Source organism: Anser anser, assembly GCF_964211835.1.
Source record: "Anser anser genome assembly, chromosome: 26".
NCBI lineage: Eukaryota > Metazoa > Chordata > Aves > Anseriformes > Anatidae > Anser > Anser anser.
In genome coordinates this window covers 2,621,762-2,639,659 of record NC_139747.1, presented here as the reverse complement: position 1 = coordinate 2,639,659, position 17,898 = coordinate 2,621,762, and the positions used below count along the sequence as shown (strand labels likewise).

The following is a 17,898-nucleotide window of genomic DNA, read 5'->3' as shown; positions in this document are numbered from 1 at the left end:
GGCAAATACAGGCAAAAAGGCACGACAAAAAGATTTGGATTCACTAAAAGAGAGTGCCAAGTGGTTTTTTTTTGTGTCTATGTCAGCATCTCCTGGGTAAGAGAGACGTGTCTTGGGACCTTTGTAGCGGAGCCTGTTGTGCCTGAGGTATCAAGCTGGCTCTGACAGCGTTTTTTCAAGCCCACGAGCAAGCCTTTTGAGCTTTGCCCCTTATTTTTCTACTGTAAAATGACCGGCAAGGACAACCTGGTCCAGTTTTTATTTTTTAAACTTTGTGGTTTCCCTCTCCTTCTCTGACAGAGGGGGCCGGTTTCTTTCTTTGCCCGTTGCTTTGATAGCCTAAATCTCAGCGCATCGCAGTGAGGGATGCTCAAATTCATTTTGGGCCTTTGAACATTTAAAATACACCTTCTGTACACAGATCCTTGGGAGCTGCAGGGAATACAATTGGGAAATATTGCTGAATGTCGCCCTGCTTGGATGCTCTTTCCCCAGCATCTGTTACTGGCAGTTGTCAGAGGCAGGCTGGATGTCTTTGCTTTTGTGCTCCACAGCTCCACTTAGGGTGGTGGAGTGGGAAGGATTTAAAAAGGTAAAATAAAACACAGACATGAGTGCTAGAGGTTTTGCTGATGTTCCCTGGTGCAGGAGGGATCTTTGCGTGGAGGTTGGGGTCGGGACCTCAGGATACTCGGATGCAATTCCTGCCCATAGGGTCTTTGGAGAAGCAGTTTGATCTCCCTGGGTTTTATTTCTCAATCTGCAAAAGGAGGCTGAGAGTATTTTCTCTCTCCCACCCTCTGAGCACTCTGCGTATCTTGGAGGCCTTTCAGATGTGTCACCACCCGGTCCAAGGGAGCTTCCAGCACATTGAGGACCTCTGTTGCTGCGGCAGTGAAGATGGCCATGTATTGACGATGAGTAACAGTGCAATGCGAGAATAATGCTGCTGTTTAGTGGTGGAAACATCGGGCAGATGTTGCACATCTGGAATTGGTCTCTGCATGACCCAAATGGGGCTCACAACCCCATCCTGCATCTTCCTGGGAACCGCAGGCATCCTCGAGCATCATTCCTGAACGAGGAATTACACTTTGGTCTGAATGCCTCTCCTCTCCGTCGTGCTGGGGACAGGCTTCTGCCTCTGGCCTGCTTAAATCCAGGCAAAATGGAAGTGCCAGCCAACTGAAAGCCCCAAGCGGACGGTAGCATCTTGCTTTGTCAGGTCTAGGCAAGGAAAATGTCCCCTTTCGGTTACTTTATTATGCAGTGAGGCTGATACTGACGTAGCTACGTGCAGCAAACATACTTAGGGTTTTATATAGGGTGGATATATCCTGCAGTCACAGACAGAAAAAAAATCACCTAGGCTGTCTCACCCACTTTCTCAGCTGTCAATGCAAATTTCCTCCGTCGTTACTATCTTTTTCGTGTGCTCGTTGAGTGCAATTTTAAGCTTTGGCATTCTGTCTTCTGGGTTAATCCTCTCCATAGGCTTTTTATTACAAGCATTTTTAGACCTTCAGCTGTCAGAGCTATTTCCAAGTGGATTTAAGGCTTTTCTTGCTGCTTGTTTCCTGGTGAAGAGAGCAGGGCGTGATGGAGGGAGCAGGGAAACAAGGTGCTCTCTCAGGCAGCGCTGGCCTCCAGCTGCAGGTAAACACGCTTTCCCCATCCACCGAAGGGCTGGAAACATTTTATAATCTGCACCAGGGGAAAAGTGAGTTGCAGGTTTGGAAACCAGCCTGGGGAGGCCTTCAATGCACAGAGGCTCTGCTACTTCCCTGACAGCACGTAGTCAGAAGCTGTGCAGTGTTACAGGAGAAAAACTCTTTGTATTGCAAATGGAAATGGACTTTCCAGATTGCACAGGAGAAGTGTGAGTTTGCTCTTGCGTCAGGCCCTTTGTCTGAACGCCTTAAAGTCTCAGATGTAACAAACTTGGATATTATTGTGGGTTTTTTTTGTTGGTTTGTTGTGGTTTTGTGTTTTTTTTTCTGGTTTTATTTTTTTTTCCCTAAGGGCTACAGGTGCTTTTAAGATGCAAGCCCAAGCTGTCAACCCCACTGCGTTGATTTTCCTGGGTAAAACTCAAGGTCCTGCTGGCCAGGGTCACTGGGGTTGTCTCGTGGATGCTCCAGCTGAAGGTGAACAGAGGAATCAGTCAGCCAGTTTGCCGTAAAATCAGGTGTTAAATGTAGATTATGATAATAATAATTAAAAAATAAAAGCCTGAAGTGACCTGCCCGGGGTTGCGCAGGCAGAGCAGCGGCAGGGCTGTGAACGAGGAGCAGATTTTCCCTGCCCTTGGTTTCCGTGTGCCCTGGGATTTCCATCAGTGCTGGGGCAGTATCTGGAGGGGGATGTGCCACGTGTAACTCGCAGGACTCTGCACGTCCTGCCGTGATATCCCTGACTCGAATACCTCTGTGTGTGCCACTGGTCGGTGTCCCGGAGAAGCCGGCATCTCTTTAAAGCTCTGGGCACTTTTCTTTTCCAAGCGATTGAATTTGAACGAAGGGAGGGAAGGATTCCTAGGCTCTGATGTAACCGCTAGCACAACCACGTGGTTTCGTACATTTTTGAGAAGAAGAAGAAAAAAAAAAAAACCTCTCCTGGAAGCAAGTTATAAAATTTTCAGTAGCTCTTTTGTAATTGCTTGCCGCAGCAGATATTTTCCAGTCGGCCTTTGCTTTTGGTCCCTGCGAGGTTTGTTTGCGCAGCCTTCTCACGTAGGCTCCAAATGTGAAATCCGTGCAACCTCCGAGCCATCTGCTTCAGCTGGGGGACGAATCCAGCCCATGGACACTGGGGGTGCCCATGCCAGCAGCTCGGGGTCCTGGCTCCCACAGTGCCGGGCCAGGTGGGGAAGGGGTGCCCAGAGAGAGCCCCCCCCCCATTTTGGTTCCTCGCCAGGGCTCCCTGCTGGTAAGTTGGCCCTACCAAAGCTGTGCTCAGTTCATTCCCATAGTAGCTGAGACCTAATTAAGGTCACCATGCTTCTGAAATGAGCGCTTTCAATTAATTCAAGTAACAAAGGAGTTTGTTTTTTTTTTTAACATAATCATTCTTTTTTTTTTTTTATTTAACATGAGAAAAAGCATCCTCTTTCACAGGGCAGAGGAAGGACTTGCGCAAGGTTTGTTGCATCCCTGGTGTGACTTTTCCTAACATCTCTTCTTTTCTGCCTCCCTCTGTCCAGCTGTGATTCCCCTGAGCAGAATCGATTTCTGTTCCCCACCTGGAAGCCACACAACAGGTTTCCTTGCATCATTCATGTGTTGTTTTTTTTTTATGTTCACAGAACATGAACATCCAGGTGGAAGACATAAGGATCCGCGCCATCCTCGCCACCTACCGCAAGCGGGTGCCCGTCACGGAGGGTTACGTGGAGGTGAAGGACGAGGGGACCTGGAAGCAGATCTGTGACAAGCACTGGACCATGAAAAACTCCCGAGTCGTCTGCGGCATGTTTGGATTTCCGAGCGAGAGGAAATACAACGCCAAGGTCTACAAGTAAGAGCAGAACGTTGTGTGAGTCGCGTGTTTCTGTGAACACTTGGGGCCTTGTTCAAAAATGCAAATTGTCCAGTGACGCTGGAGACCTCGAGGGAGGAAAAACCTCCAACTGCTTCATTCCTTCAGATCAGGTTTTCCGTCTGTGCAAATATTTGAAATGTCAAGCATTTCCTTGTGCGGCCAGGGGAATGGTTGGTCCTCACCGTGCTGGCTGGAGATCGAGAGCTGTATCAGCTCTAGTGTTTGATAGGTCCTGTAGTAGGAGACGTGGACAGTCAGCCCAAGAAATCTTTTTTTGTTGTTTCTGGCTATGGGATGTTCGTTTCCTTCACTAGCGATGGGTTTAGGTCCTGTGTTGTGTGCAGGATGGGTAGACATGAGCAAACTGATGATGCTCTCCCAGTAAAGCTGCAAGCACACCTAAGCACTTAGCCACCCCAAAATAAAACGGGACCTTGTTGTGCTTTATTGCCCACGTTCCTCCTTCCTGCTCCTGCATGCAAGTCCCGGTCTCACACCTCCGATGTGTCAACCCGTGTCAACCAGCTGCTTTCACGTTCGGCTCTCTCAGAGGCTCGCCATCCATGGCTCACGGGTGTCCGGCTGCCAAATCCCCCGCAGAGAAGCCGCCTGCCCTGGGGAACATTTCCCGGTAAATCTCTCGCTGCTGTTAGCCCCGGTTCAGCTCTTTTTGGCACCGGCAGTGGCTCGGGGTTGGAAGAGCTGCCAGCCGCTTCCAGCTGCGCGCCTTGCTCTGTGCATCACAGCCTGCAAAGATGGGTCGCGCATCCTGCTGCTGCTCCCTGCCTCGCTTCTTTCTGCCTCTGCAGCTGCGGCGGTGCTGGTAGGAGGATGCAGTTGTGATGGCAGAGCTGCTTTTAGTTCCTCTGTTTGTAGATGGCTTTAAAAAGAGGGAAGAAAGCGGTGATCCCTAGGGAGAACATCGTGTCTTTGAGGGGCTGATCGGTTCAGGATGCATTCCTCTTTTCTTGAAAGCTGGGAGCTCTGGTCTTTTTTTTGTTGTCGTTGCTTTTTGTCACCAGCGTTCATCCCAGACATGGTTCTTCCTACGCCATTCCCTTGAAATAACGCCCTGAGGCAGATGTAAAACAGTTTAAGCTAAATCCTGTCTCGCTTCTTTCCTATAGTATGTGACCTGTGGAGTGGGAAAGCCTCGGTCGGTGGGGGGAAGAACTGATTTCTCCAGCAGGAGCTGTGGTTTTCCTGCCTGCTCCTTTCGGCCTGTGCAGTTGCTGTTTGTGAAGGCTCCCTCTGGGGCCGACTGGCCACGTTTCATTTCTCTCATTAGTAAGATCGTGATCAATCGAAGAGGTCCTTGGGCTGGAAGAGCGTAAAGCTGTGCAGCAGCACGAAGAATTTAAAATAAATAACCCAAGTGGAACTCTTCTCGGGCTTCCCAGGGAGACGAGCAGTGATTTAATAATTGCTACCAGGCAGTTTCGTGTTTTGCTCCCGTTAAAGGGACTTTTCCTCCCATCAGTGCAACGTCTCTCCCCCAAACTCAGCCCTTAGATTCCCACCCCCTGCATCAGAGCAGGAGGGCAGAACACTTCTAGTAAGACAAAGCAGATTTTTCCTTGCTCCTCGCTTGTGGCATTTCCAAGAAAAGCATCAACCTTAGCAGCTGGAACCATCTGCCTTAAATAAAAGGGCGCTTGGTAATTGTTCTGCCTCTTGCAACAGCGCGTGTAAAGATGGAAAAATTGGGGCATGGTTGTTCAGCAATGTTGAAAATCCCATTCACTGGAGTTATGAATATGCAGTGCTTACAAACACCAGACATGTGTACCTCTGCTACCGAACCAGACAATTTTTTTTAAGTAGTGCCCTAGTTCCTCCCTCACCTCTGCTCATTCTCAGCACGCAGCAATGGCTTGCTTGCTCCTGCACCCACGGAAAGATGTTTTGGAAAATATGATGAATATTGTGCCGGGTTAGAAGAAGATGGCATGTCGTTTCATTAGAGGAAGACTTGTAAAACTTTGTCAGAAAGGCAGTTTTGTTTGGTTAGCATAGTTTAAAAGCTGTTTTCTTTCCTGGGGCGTTTGCCTTTTGTGCTTTGTGTTACCAGAGACCTGAACCACATGGTAGCAGGGCAGCACGCATCTGCTGGCTCTCTGAGCAGACAGATGCATCAGTACAGCCAGCATCCCTGGTAAGGGAAACCTCCCAGGTCTGGGCTGAGGATTTCAATTAAGAGGCCCTTGCCTCTTAATTGAGATACCGGAGTGAAAACCGTTGAGATCTGCTCTGTGCGCTGCCCCCCACGCTTTCTGGTCACATCCTGTTTTTTGGGGGAGAGAGGAGTTCATCTCCTGGTCGCTCCAACTAAACCCTCTCTCCACGCGAGTGCAAAGCCTCAGAAATGTTTTTCCTCATTTCTCGGGCTCTGCTCTCCCTCGTCTGTAAATACCCTTCTCCCAGGATCCTTTCCCGCTGGGGTTGGGGGCAGCGTCCGCGCCGGTCCCGCTGCCCACAAAGTGCAGCTTTGCAGGCTGAGCTAACGGGCCCTGGGCTCTTCTGCACAGTGGTGGGAGGTGAAATGATTTGCAGATGGATCTTGCTTGAAAGAAAACAACTTAGTTCATTGCTGTCCCCGTGCCAGGGTTTTATTCCTGAATGTAACTTAGGCTCTGCAGCTGACAGCGCGATTTATGGTAGGAAATGAAACAAATCTCAGCGTTGTTTCCATGTTCTTGTTCGTGCTTCAAAGTGGTTTTATGTAAGTGCTGTTTAACTCCTCCTCCAAGCCTTGCTGGGGCTGAGGGAGGAGGATTAAATGCGTTTTGTTGATGGGGACAGCAAGAGCTATTGACCCAAGATGCAGAGAGATGGACCTGATGCCTTCTTACAGCTCTGTGACTTGCCAAGGAGCGGACGGAGGAGCTCAGCACCTCCAGGACGGTTTGCTTTGCATTCAGTGCACCAGGGGTGAATTTTCCCAGCACGTGTGTGAATTTTCCCAGCACTTTCTGCTCTCCTTGAGGCCTCTCAAACACGCTCTTAGAAAGCAGGTTTGCTTTAGCTACACCCCGAGACGCTTCCTGCAGCCCTTGGGCTTAACCTATGCCTTTTTTTAAAGCTTAATGTGATGAAGACCAACCTCTCCTGACCGGTAGAAATCCTTTGGGTTCCAGCTTGACCCGGAGTTGGCTGAACTCACGGCATGACTGTTCACTCACCCTGATCCAAGCTGCATTGCCCTTGGCTTACAGCAAGGCCAGGGAGAGGTGGGCTGCACCCTCTGTGTGCTAAATAAAAGGAATGCCCTGAGTTTCTGTCTGTAGACATCATCTCTATTCCACTTTTTAATATATATACATATATTTGGTCTGGGGAAATGAGGTGGGGCTTTCTCTGACTGTTTCTCCCCAGCTTACCAAGGGCTTGTTAATATCAACCAGATGTTAATGCCTCATCGAGTTTCCAGGCTGAGGTCATTGTTTGCTATTATAAGGCATCCCCGTAATTACTTCCCTAAGACAGGCTGGGTTTCTGCTGCGTCTGCTCTGGAGCTCGTGGAGCCCTCTGCACATGTGTGTGTCGGGCTTTCGGTGTAAACACTCCTTCAGGTTCTCACTTCCCGAACGGGAGCACAGAATGGAAGGGTGATGAATGAAGCAGAGCTGGCTCGTGCTAGGGGGGTATGGAGCAAAGTCACTCGACAAGGATTTCAGATGCTTCCCAGGGTGTAACACGTAATTAAGCTGTAACGCGGCTTAATTAAAAGTAAGAAAAGTCTTCAAGGCCTGGTCCAAAATTGACTGAGATATTCTAGCTGTGAAGTGTCCGGCACTTTCTTTTTGCCCACATCCCCTTTCTTCTTATGTTTTTTGTTTTTTAATTTTTTCCTCTTCCCATCCCCATTCATTTCCTGTTGATTCAGGGCCCCTCACAACCCTGGTTTGATGGTGTTTTTCCCCCAAGACAGGCAGGTTGCCTGTGCTGCTCCATCCTCAGCCCTTTCCAGCAGAGCGTTTACTCCCCATCGTGCGATGCGTTTGCATCTCCATCTCAGCTGGATTTGGCCCTAGCATCAACCTGGACAAATCTGGTTCCAGAAAGGATTAGCTGGTGGCTGTGAGCCATATGAGCCTGGACGAGCTTGTCAGCAAAGCTTAGCGAGCGGAAGGGGAGAAGATCCTCTCCAGCATCCAGGATGGAATAAACCAGCCCACACTGGACCACCGAAGGGTAGCACCTGGGAAAAACCTTGCAGTCGCGACCTGCCCAGTTTAATTTCAAACCAACACCCTATAAAGGCTCCTTTGTTCCTCCACCAGGTCCTGTTCAGGTGCTGTGGTTGATCAGAATTGGTGCTGCCCAATTGCTGTCGCAATGCAGCCAGGAGGAAGCTGGATCACTTTCTTTCCCCGTTTATCACACGTGCCCCTTCCCCCTTAGGAGCCCCTGGAGCAGCTCCAAGCGAGCACTACGGTTTGGGAGCAAGAAGCAGAAGCTGCTGCCAATCTCCTCTGCCGTGAACATGTCATCGAGGGAATTGCTTCTGCTCTCGGAAATTGCTTTCAGGCTTGCAGTTGTTAACACTGCAGCTGGGAGAGAAGCTGGAGGGCCGTAGCTCTCTGCCGTCTCCTCGCAGCTGATAGGTGATGGCAAGCAAAGAGGGCAGCTTGGTTACAGGAGAGGCCTTTTTGGGGACTGTTTGGCCTTTTTAGTTAACTGCCTTGGCTCTGCTCTCTGACCTCTGCAGTGTGGGATCTCTATTAAGTGTCTCTTCGTAAGTGCGCAGTTTTTGCTCCAGCCACACTGTTGATTCACGCTCCGCTCTTTAGCTTAAATAGACACTTAAATTAATTTAATACTAATTTAAGCTATTAATTTAATAGCTTAAATTTGTTCCTAAGCACCTGAACAGAGAGGCATTGTGAGTGTGAATGGGTCAGCCTTCAAATAACGCCGCTCCGTCTTCATTTAATCCCAAGGCGTTCTTTCCCCAAACGCAGCGACATCGGTGCAGCTCTTATGGGTTCCTAACTCTCATTTTCCTCTTTATTCCTGCAAGGATGTTTGCCAGCAGAAGGAAGCAGCATTACTGGGCTTACTCGATGGACTGCAGCGGGAACGAGGCTCACATCTCCAGCTGCAAGCTGGGCAACCACCTCAACGTGGACGCGGAGAAGAACGCGACGTGCGAGAACGGGATGCCGGCGGTGGTCAGCTGCGTCCCGGGACGTGCCTTTGCCCCCAGCAGCCACAGTGGCTTCCGAAAAGCCTTCAGGCAGGAGGTGAGCAGGGGGCGAGGTGCAAGCTGGTGAGTGGAAGAAGCCAGCAGAGCTTAATTAGTCGCGCTGATGAGGACGCGGTGCCAGGCTTGGAAGGGTGGGAGCCTTGCTCACCGCTGCGGCTGGCAAGGCTGCGAGCAAGTAGTAAGAAAATACAGCCCTCACGTTCCTGTTCGAGCTGTTCCATGCAAGCCAGCTGAATCCGTGCCCGGTTGCTGCTGGGCTTTGCTGTTTCGCAGTCACTTAAATCCTGCCGGGTTCTCTCTCCCGTAGAGATGCGATGGAAATAAGCTGGTATTTCCGCCGCCCCTGGGTCCTCTGCAAAGAAATGCCCTGAGAGGCAGGGAAAACACGGCCCGCAGGAAAGGTTGGGAGGGCTGTGTTTGTTTAGTCTAGCAAAGAGCGGGCTGAGCGTAGCACAAAGGTCCTCAGATACGCAAAAGGCTGCTACGAAACGTGCCTGGAGTCGGCTGCTCTCAGCATCAGCGGGGCGGCCAAATGTGAAAGGATGGACTTAACGTGCAGCAAACGTGTTTTAGGCTGATGCTACGGGAATGTAATTTACTTTTCCACCTTTAAGGTATGTGCAGCCTTAGGATATGGGGGTGATTGCAGGGGCTGGAGGCTTTTAACACTGGGTTTGAGTTCTCTTGCAGGGTGCATTAGGTGTTGTGGATTTTTCCCCTAGCCGTTGACTGTACCCTGCTCTCCCCAGCCCTATATCTCTGTGACTACAGCAGTGGGCTTTTTCTTGGCACCTCAGCAGACCCCAAATGATCCCACCCCATATTGCTGTAGCAGAAGCTCTAAGCAATGGGAGTAGTGCTGTCGTGTCCATGGTTGGCTCACCTGGAGTCCAGGCGGGTCTGTGCACAAGACCTTGCAGGATTTAGGCCTCAGAGGTGAAAGGATTTGTAAATCATCATCAATCTTCTGAGCCACATGCGCTGCCCAGTTAATTCCCATTTGTAGGCTTTGGATACCCTTCGCGTGACTTGGAGAGTCTCTGAGCCTGGTGATGTGTATGCTTCCAGCTCTAAAAGTCACAATTCTCTTGCTCCCGGGCTCTGCACACTTCACCTGGTGGTCCCATACCTAGGGCACAGCTCCCACCCCAACAATGCACCTTTTGGGTGCTGGTGGGCTGCTCTGTGCGATGCTGGGAGAACTGTGAGCCATGCATAATTGGGCATTGGTAGAAGAACAGGAATTAATGGAGCTGAACCTGCCTCTCAGCTGCGTGTGTCGGACTGCCATCCATCAGATCGCTTATTCCACCCACTGGAGCTGCAGCCGGCAGGTTTTAGTGGCTGGGGCTCCTTGTTGGAGCTCCTCGGTTAACCCAGGAGCCTCGTCCGGAGACCTGCCCAGCAGCCGAACCCATCCAGCGGCTGAGCACAGGCAGCAAGTGGGCGCAGCACCACGTGGAGCACCTCTGCGCTGCGTGTCTTTGGAGGGGTTTCGGAGTCTGGTGCAAATCGCCTGTTGGCCCCAACGAGTTTCTTAAGGTTTAAAGTGTAGTGTAGGGCTAAAACACCTAGCCAGCTTGGATTAGTGTTCAGGTATGGCTTGATTCAAGGGGAGTCATAAAAGGGGATGTGTTTATTCTGTTCCTAATAGTTCCCTGATCTGTAATATTTTGATAGGGAAGACTTCCATAGCTGTCAGGGATGGCAAGCATGGTGTACTCTTAGACAACATTGTGTATGCTCTAAAATACTTATTGATCTTAGAAAAACTGATGTTCATACTGGGATTTGGGCTGCTGCACACCCAGCTGTGACATCCCTAGAAGAGTTAGGCAGAGAACTAAGATGTCTTTATATGTTTCACATATAGGGGTGTAAAAAACATGTCTCTGCTTACCCTAAGTCTTACTAAACGAAGATCTCCTTTCATCCAGCACTTCTAGCCTTTTATACTATGTGATGGGGGTTTTTAGGTGCCTCAGGGCGGTACGTTTTGAGCGCACACCCTACAGTAAATCGGAGCCATAAAGGAAGGATGCTCTGCTCGCGGGCAGTAGTGACCCTGCTTCTGTCTGTGTCTTGCAGCAGCCGCTGGTGAGGCTGAAAGGGGGAGCCAACACCGGCGAAGGACGAGTGGAAGTGCTGAAAAACGGGGAGTGGGGGACGGTTTGCGACGACAACTGGAACCTGGTGTCGGCCAGCGTGGTGTGCCGCGAGCTGGGCTTCGGGAGCGCCAAGGAAGCGATAACGGGCGCGAGGCTGGGGCAAGGTAAGGGCAAAGGGAGCTCCGGTGACCATTCCTCTTATCCACCTCTGAGATCCCTTTCACAGCGTGTGTTTTTACTGGGATGTTTGCTTTGGGGACCAAGAATTTCTTCGCTGCTCTTAGTAAGTCCCTTGAGGCTGTGCCTTAGAGGGATATTTAGGATTCCTGGAAAGACATCTAGTGATGATGAGTTTAACCTTTCCCTCCAGCAGCTGCTCCAGTAATTACTTCTTTGTTATCACACCCGTTGCTTTCCAATTCTCTTTGCAAGTTCTCTAGATGCACGTGGTGTAAGGCATTACTAGAAGGTTCCTGGCAAAAATGGGCCCTGGGTCTAGACTTCAAAAGCTCTCCAATTTAAGCCCAGAATATTAATTTAGCCTGTTATAAATAGAAGGGCTATTTGTACAGTTCAGAGCCAGCTTTGGGTTTGGATTTCCTGTATTTGGTAGCTGGTTTAAATTCCAAAGCCTGGTAAATGGCAACTCAGAGCCTAACATTTGCCCTCGCAAACCACTTTCTGATTCACTTCCCCGTAGTGTCAACCCTGAAGAAAATGACACCAAACCAAACCCTGTATCGTGAGACTAAATGAACGGGTGGCATTTCTGCAGTCTGGGAGCTCCTAGCAATGCCTGTGATTTCCACACATTTTCCTTTTTTTTTTTTTTAATGTTAAACACTGGCAATCAATGAGTGCACACTCCCGGAGCTGTCCTCTGGGACGCCGAGCACTCGGTTCAACAACTCGGTTGTTGAACTCTTTGTTCATTTGTGTGTTTAGGCTTTGTTTTGTTACATGTCTGTCTTGGTGAATTTGTGTTTTCAAATACAAATTGGAATGGCCATTCTTGTCATCGCTGTGTTGGAGATGTAGTTTCACAAGGTAAAACACTGCTCACTTCCTAGAGGCACAGGTGATGTGCAGTTAAGTGTCTAGAAATCCCAGTTAAGACAAAGGGACCTGTGGGAGACAAGTGTCTCCCACTAAGACTTCAGGATATGGAGAGAATGATTAATTTCCCCCTTTTATAGGTAAATGAGACCCAGAATAAAAAACTTACCCCTATTCAATCTCAAGTCTGTTGAAAGGAAGAAACTGAGTCTGAATCTCCTGAACATGTTGTGTCCCCTACAGTGCCCTTGGAGGGAGAATATAAGATAAACCCCCAAGCAGCAGGTGAATGTGTATGTTGGACATACAGCCCTAATCCTGTTCTTCTGCTAAAGGGAATGGCACGGGAGGAAATACAAATTTTATCACCCATACAGCAATGAAATTTGGCTGCGTTTCAGTGCCCAGGGCTGCAGGGTCACGTCTCCATTTCCAGAGGCAGCCGCAAAGAGAATCTGAGTCACAGGTGTGCTGGCTGTCACAGGGAGTTAGAAAGCCTCCAGCTGGCAGCAGAAAAAGGGTTTTGAGCAAAAAGACCCCCTACCATTAACAAACCCATCACCTTTTCCTGCCTTCCAGAGTCAGCCCTTTGCTTTGAGGTATAAAGGATCAGGCTTGAAGTTGGGTGACATTTTCCTTTCCAGAGAGGTGAGCAAAAAATGGCTCAAAATTCAGAATATTTTTTTTTTTCTCAGCCTCCATCTCCAAAATCTTCCTGCAAACTTCTGGAGACCAGAGGATCTCCATCTGCTGCTTGCAGGGATCTCCTGACCGAGCTGTCTGGTGTGAGCCCAGCAGCACTGATGGATGGGTTACGTGGGCTCCAAGAGAGCCTCTGGTTGTTCTTCAGTGACAAAGAAATTCTGCTGAAATCTCGGATTCTTTCCCCAAAATCTTCTTTCTAAACAGTTTTGAGCTCAGTTTGGAAACAGGACGTGGGAGCTTTACGGGATTATTGCCTTCTCTTATGTAGGTCTCTCCTCTTGCTGGGTCTCTGGTGGAAATGGCAGTTGTGTGTTGTCCAGGGAAGGAACCAAATTTCTCAATTCTTCTCCTGGTTCCTTGGGACCATTCTGTGCGGTGACAAAAGATGTTTGCTCTCTTGCTGCCTTGTTTTTATCAGAGGTGTTGGAGTCTGTAACACGCACCTGCCCCAAAACATTTCACTGATTTCTTGCACATCCCTGTGTTGTTCCGTTCTGCTGTCCCAGTGAACGTGTAGCTGTTTGCATTTAAATGTCAGGCCTTGACCGAGACCAGATTCCTGTCATATGGATTCAGCCAAAAGGTCAAAATTTGTGAATTCCTCCAGCTGAAGTTTGTAAATTATGTAACAGCGGAAACTTGGCCTTTGCCGCAGCGCTCGACTCCCAGAGACTGCTGGAAAGAATTTAATGGTAAAATTATTAATAATAATAATCTTGCAGCTTTTTGCTTTATTTTTTTTATAAGAAATAGCTGGAGTTATTTCAGGATTGTGTTTTGAGTGCTAGAGTCCAACGCGACGTCTGCAAAGTATTAATAAAGTGTTATTGGATATTTCTTCGCAGTAGCACGGGCAGAAGATAAGACTTTTTCTTTCTCTCCCCTCCCAAAGGCATGGGTCCAATTCATCTAAATGAAATCGACTGCACGGGCTTCGAGAAATCCATCACGGACTGCAAGTTCAACATGGAGTCGCAGGGCTGCAACCACGAAGAGGATGCTGCTGTGAGGTGCAACGTTCCTGCGATGGGTTTCCAGAATCAGGTGAGAAGCCAAATACAAGTGACGTGTCAAGGTGTTTTCATCCCAGAGCATCGTCTGCCCTCTTTGCAACACATTTTGGGGCGTCCCGGTAGGAATCGTTTCACCAAGTCCCGCCTAAAAATTCAGATTTCTAATATCTGCCTTGCATTAGGTGGGAGAGCATGTAAGGACGGCGCTTCCTTTTGTCCTGAACTTTGAGCTCCTCGAGGCTCAGCGAGGTTATAGAGGGCTGAAGCGCCACTTTGGCTGTGATCTGAACAGTTTTGGTGGCCCTGCAGAGCTGCTGCGCATCCCTGCTGTGATAGGACCCCGCTCGGTTCTCCCCACGGTGGTACCCAGGTCTGGGCGCTGCTGTCCCGTTTGCCACGTGGAGCTCAAAATCTCCAACTGGATGAACCAGACAGGGGTTTCTATGAGCAAATGCTCTTGCCAAAGGCCGTAAACAGCCTCTAATGTAGAGCGTGGAGGAGGGAGGCTTTCGGGAGGAGCGTGTTGCTCTCTTGCAGCTGGCACAGGCTGCTTTCAGATGCTGGGCTTGGCTGCCCACGGTGGGAGACGAAGAACCAAACTGCACCAACTGCTCTGCAGGGAGCAGAACTGAAATTTCTAGCCTCTAAATCGCCCTGAACATTGCTTGGCCGGCTGCTGCCTCTTCCCCCTTCGCTCTGACGTTTCCTGACGCGTGATTTTTGTGCCCTGCAGCTGCGCCTGAGCGGCGGCCGCAACCCTTACGAGGGCCGGGTGGAGGTGCTGGCGGAGCGCAACGGCACGCTGCGGTGGGGCACCGTCTGCAGCGAGAGCTGGGGCACCGTGGAGGCCATGGTGGTGTGCCGGCAGCTGGGCTTGGGCTTCGCCAGCCATGCCTTCCAGGTGGGTCCCCTGCGCCCACGTCAGCCGCGGGGGTGTCCTCGAGGTGGGTAGGGGCTGGTGGAGGATGGGGGGGGGGTTATAAAAAAGCAGATTTTGGCATCAGGGTGTTGTCTGGAGAGACCCCGAAGGTTAAATGTCAATGCACAGCAGACATTTAGGGGATACTCAGAGCAGAAAGTGCTGCTCTGGGCAAACCTCATGTTTTCGTGCTGCTCAGGGCTCAGATTTCCCCGTCTGGCCCCGTTAGCACTGGTTGGGCTGGTGGTTTTGTGCGGTTTCTTGTCCCTCCCTCGGTAAGACTGGGGACTTGAACTCCTCTGGCTGGGTGAAACTTGAAGCCAAGTTTAACGTGGTGTCAGATCGCTTGAAAATAATTTCATTTTGCTCCTGGAGTTACTTTGTGCAGCGTGTCCGCTCTGGAGCTGCATGCTGGCTCTGAGCTGTTCCTGTCTTTTAATGACAAACGCCCTAAACCCTCCCTGCTTGCACACAACCAAGAATGGCACTTAATAAAGGGATAAAAGCTACCAACTAACGAGCTTAACCACGAAGGAATAAAGTGTTCATCCCTCCAGGATCACAGGGTGGAAGAGGGACAGGCAGATCTGGGCATAACAGCAGCTTTTGTAGGGAAATATTTAACTTCTGGGCCTTTATTGCAGTTCCTGGGTACAAAATGGGTCTTGGGGCTCCCCCAAAAAAAAACCAGCTCCCCGTGCAAGCTGGTTCCTCCAGCTGACTGCTTGCACAGCTGCCAAGCAGAGCACCAGGGCTGAGGACAGCCACGTCCCTTGAATGCTGCTGGCCTTTCCAGCTGCCTGGCTCTGTTGACATAGCTCCGAGAGTCGAGCGAGAAACAAGACATTTTTTCCTTTAGCTGAGACTGCTGGTATTTAGAACAGAAAAGGCCCTTATGCACATCCCGGCTGCACCAGCACGGCGAGGATAAAGCCACACTGTGTGGAACAGGGCAGCCCTGTGTGCAAAGAGCATTGCTAGCAGGGTTAACAAACAGCCTGCTGCAATGGGAGCCATGCTGCAGATGGGTTCTCTTCTCCTGGAAACGTGCTCCTGGTTTTGACGCTCACACACGGAGATCAGAATTTTTGGTCTTCTTCCTTCCCCTCCCTCTCCCCTCCCAGCAACTTCTGCACCCGCTGGCCGACTTTGGCAGAATAATTGTCTCTTGCTCCTACAAATTCTGTAAGCCTGGGTGATGAAGATGGGGAGCAGGCAGGGTTTGAATGTCTGCGAATCCCCCTCTGAGCCAGGAGATGCAGACCCCTGGGTTAGCAGACCCCGTTAGTCCCAGTGGCCCTCAAAGGCTGTATGTCCCCTGGCATCTCCTGCCGTTAATCCTGCCTCCCCTCCTTGTGCCACCACGCACCCTGGCTTTTCTTGTTGCTCTCCTCCTTGGGCATCACAAGGCAGGTGTGGTTTATTTGCTGGGCATCCCTCCCAGAGGCACAGCCTATATGAGCTAAAACGGTCCAGGGATGAATTCATCAGCTGGGTGGGCACAGCGGGGTGGAAAACTGAGTTTACAGCTGGACTGAAAACAAGGAGAGATTTAAAACAGCTCAGAAACAAGGGCAGAGATGTGCTTACACAGGTCAGATCTACACGGAACCTGGCTGAGCTGGGTTTTAATCCCAGTCCAAGCCTTCTGCTTCGGCTGGGGCTCATTCCCCACATTACTCTTCTCTGCTCCCAGTCCGTTCTATCCCTGCAGAATTTAGCAGGCAATTTTCCTTGTCTCTTCCCCAGTATTTAGAGTGAGAAGGGAGTGGAGTGGGCCAGGGGTTAAGGAGGGTGGGTGGCACGTTTGTCCACGCAGACCTCTGCAAGACAGTTTCACACTGTTGTGTTTCAGCGTCTCATCTTTTAATTTTAATCTTTATTTTTTAATCAAGGGCTAGGCATGTTTCAGGTAGAGAGAGCTTTAAAAGAAGACCAAATGGTCCTTATCAGAGTCTAATGCAGCACTGCGGCCTCCCTCCCTCCTACGTAACACAAGTTAGGTAGGGACGAATATTCCCCCAGCAGTCCCCAAAAAGACCGAACGGTGTGCGAAATGCCTCTTTGTGTCTTTCTGCCAAGGAAACCTGGTACTGGCACGGAGACGTCAGCGCTGACAGCGTGGTCATGAGCGGGGTCAAGTGCTCGGGGACGGAGATGTCCCTGGCCCACTGCCGTCACGACGGAGCCGACGTCTCCTGTCCCAGAGGAGGTGGTCGCTTTGGTGCTGGCGTGTCCTGCTCAGAGAGTGAGTAACTCAAGGCTTTATTTCATTTTAGCACGTTTGCCTTGGGGTATACAGGAGGAATGGGTGGCCTATGCCGTGCCTTGGGTGTGCCAAAAGTGTCAGACGGATGCCGGTGGTGCTGAGCACGGCGCGAGGAGCTGGGCCTGTCTCTACCAGACCCCTGCGGGTGTTTTTAGTTAGCCCATGAGTTCAAATCTTCCTTCCCCTCCTTCCAGCCGCCCCTGACCTGGTGCTCAACGCCGAGCTGGTGGAGCAGACGGCCTACCTGGAGGACCGCCCGATGTTCATGCTGCAGTGCGCGCTGGAGGAGAACTGCCTGGCCAGCTCGGCCGCCAACACCTCGGTCACCTCCGGCTACCGGCGCCTGCTGCGCTTCTCCTCGCAGATCCACAACAACGGGCAGTCCGACTTCAGGCCCAAGAACGGCCGCCACGCCTGGGTCTGGCACGACTGCCACCGGTGAGTGCCGCGGGGACGGGGCCACCTCCGTGCCCCGCTCCCGCTGCCCCCGCAGAAAGGAGGCAGAGCGCGGCCGGGGACTGGGCTGGACTGGTTTTGCTGGGGGAGGCTGAGATGCTTGGGGCCGGAGAACCCTGATAGGTGTTAGGGAAGCCGTGATAATCTCACAGCAGCGAAGCCAGTTTGTTACAGCATGAGTTACAGGTGTAAATGGTATATGAACACGACGGATGCGGAACTCTCATCGGGAGAGATGCGTGTGCAAGGGCAGCGTGTACACGGGGCCGTGTGTTGTGCAAAGAAAGCGTGTGCTGATGTACCCGCTCTATGCAGAAAGATGCAGCCATCTGATCTCCTTGGGAAGGGACTCAAAACCGCACTAACTCTGCATTTTCTCTTTATTTTATTTGTGCGTCTCGACTCCGCTTAGATTGCGCACAGCTGGGAGATTGTTTGGTTTTGGCACTTTTTGGTAAACAGCAAACTTACCCCCAAAGTGCATTGTTTTTCAGGGGGACGCTGACAGTTTCAGCCAGAGAAAACGAGGGAGAGGAAAGGGAGCTGGAACCGAGCCGTGCAGATGCTTTGGTTCTGGAATGACGGCTTGTTACAAGGCTGATTTTTTGCTAATTTGGGATAAA

General features: G+C 50.6%; 1 protein-coding gene across 3 annotated transcripts in view; it reads left to right on the top strand.

Moving 5' to 3' along the window:
- LOXL2 (lysyl oxidase like 2) overlaps positions 1-17,898 on the top strand; it is a 53,600-nt gene that overhangs the window by 26,506 nt on the left and 9,196 nt on the right. For 2 of the 3 annotated variants that reach the window (XM_083811633.1, XM_083811632.1), the window contains exons 5-11: positions 3,305-3,516; positions 8,564-8,786; positions 10,838-11,021; positions 13,511-13,662; positions 14,365-14,532; positions 16,633-16,798; positions 17,014-17,257. In XM_083811633.1, the coding sequence (XP_083667759.1) occupies positions 3,305-3,516; positions 8,564-8,786; positions 10,838-11,021; positions 13,511-13,662; positions 14,365-14,532; positions 16,633-16,798; positions 17,014-17,257 (1,349 nt within the window). Of the gene's footprint in view, positions 1-2,532; positions 2,929-3,095; positions 3,140-3,304; positions 3,517-8,563; positions 8,787-10,837; positions 11,022-13,510; positions 13,663-14,364; positions 14,533-16,632; positions 16,799-17,013; positions 17,258-17,898 lie in introns of those variants that run through there. The other variant, XM_083811634.1, reaches the window with a different exon arrangement.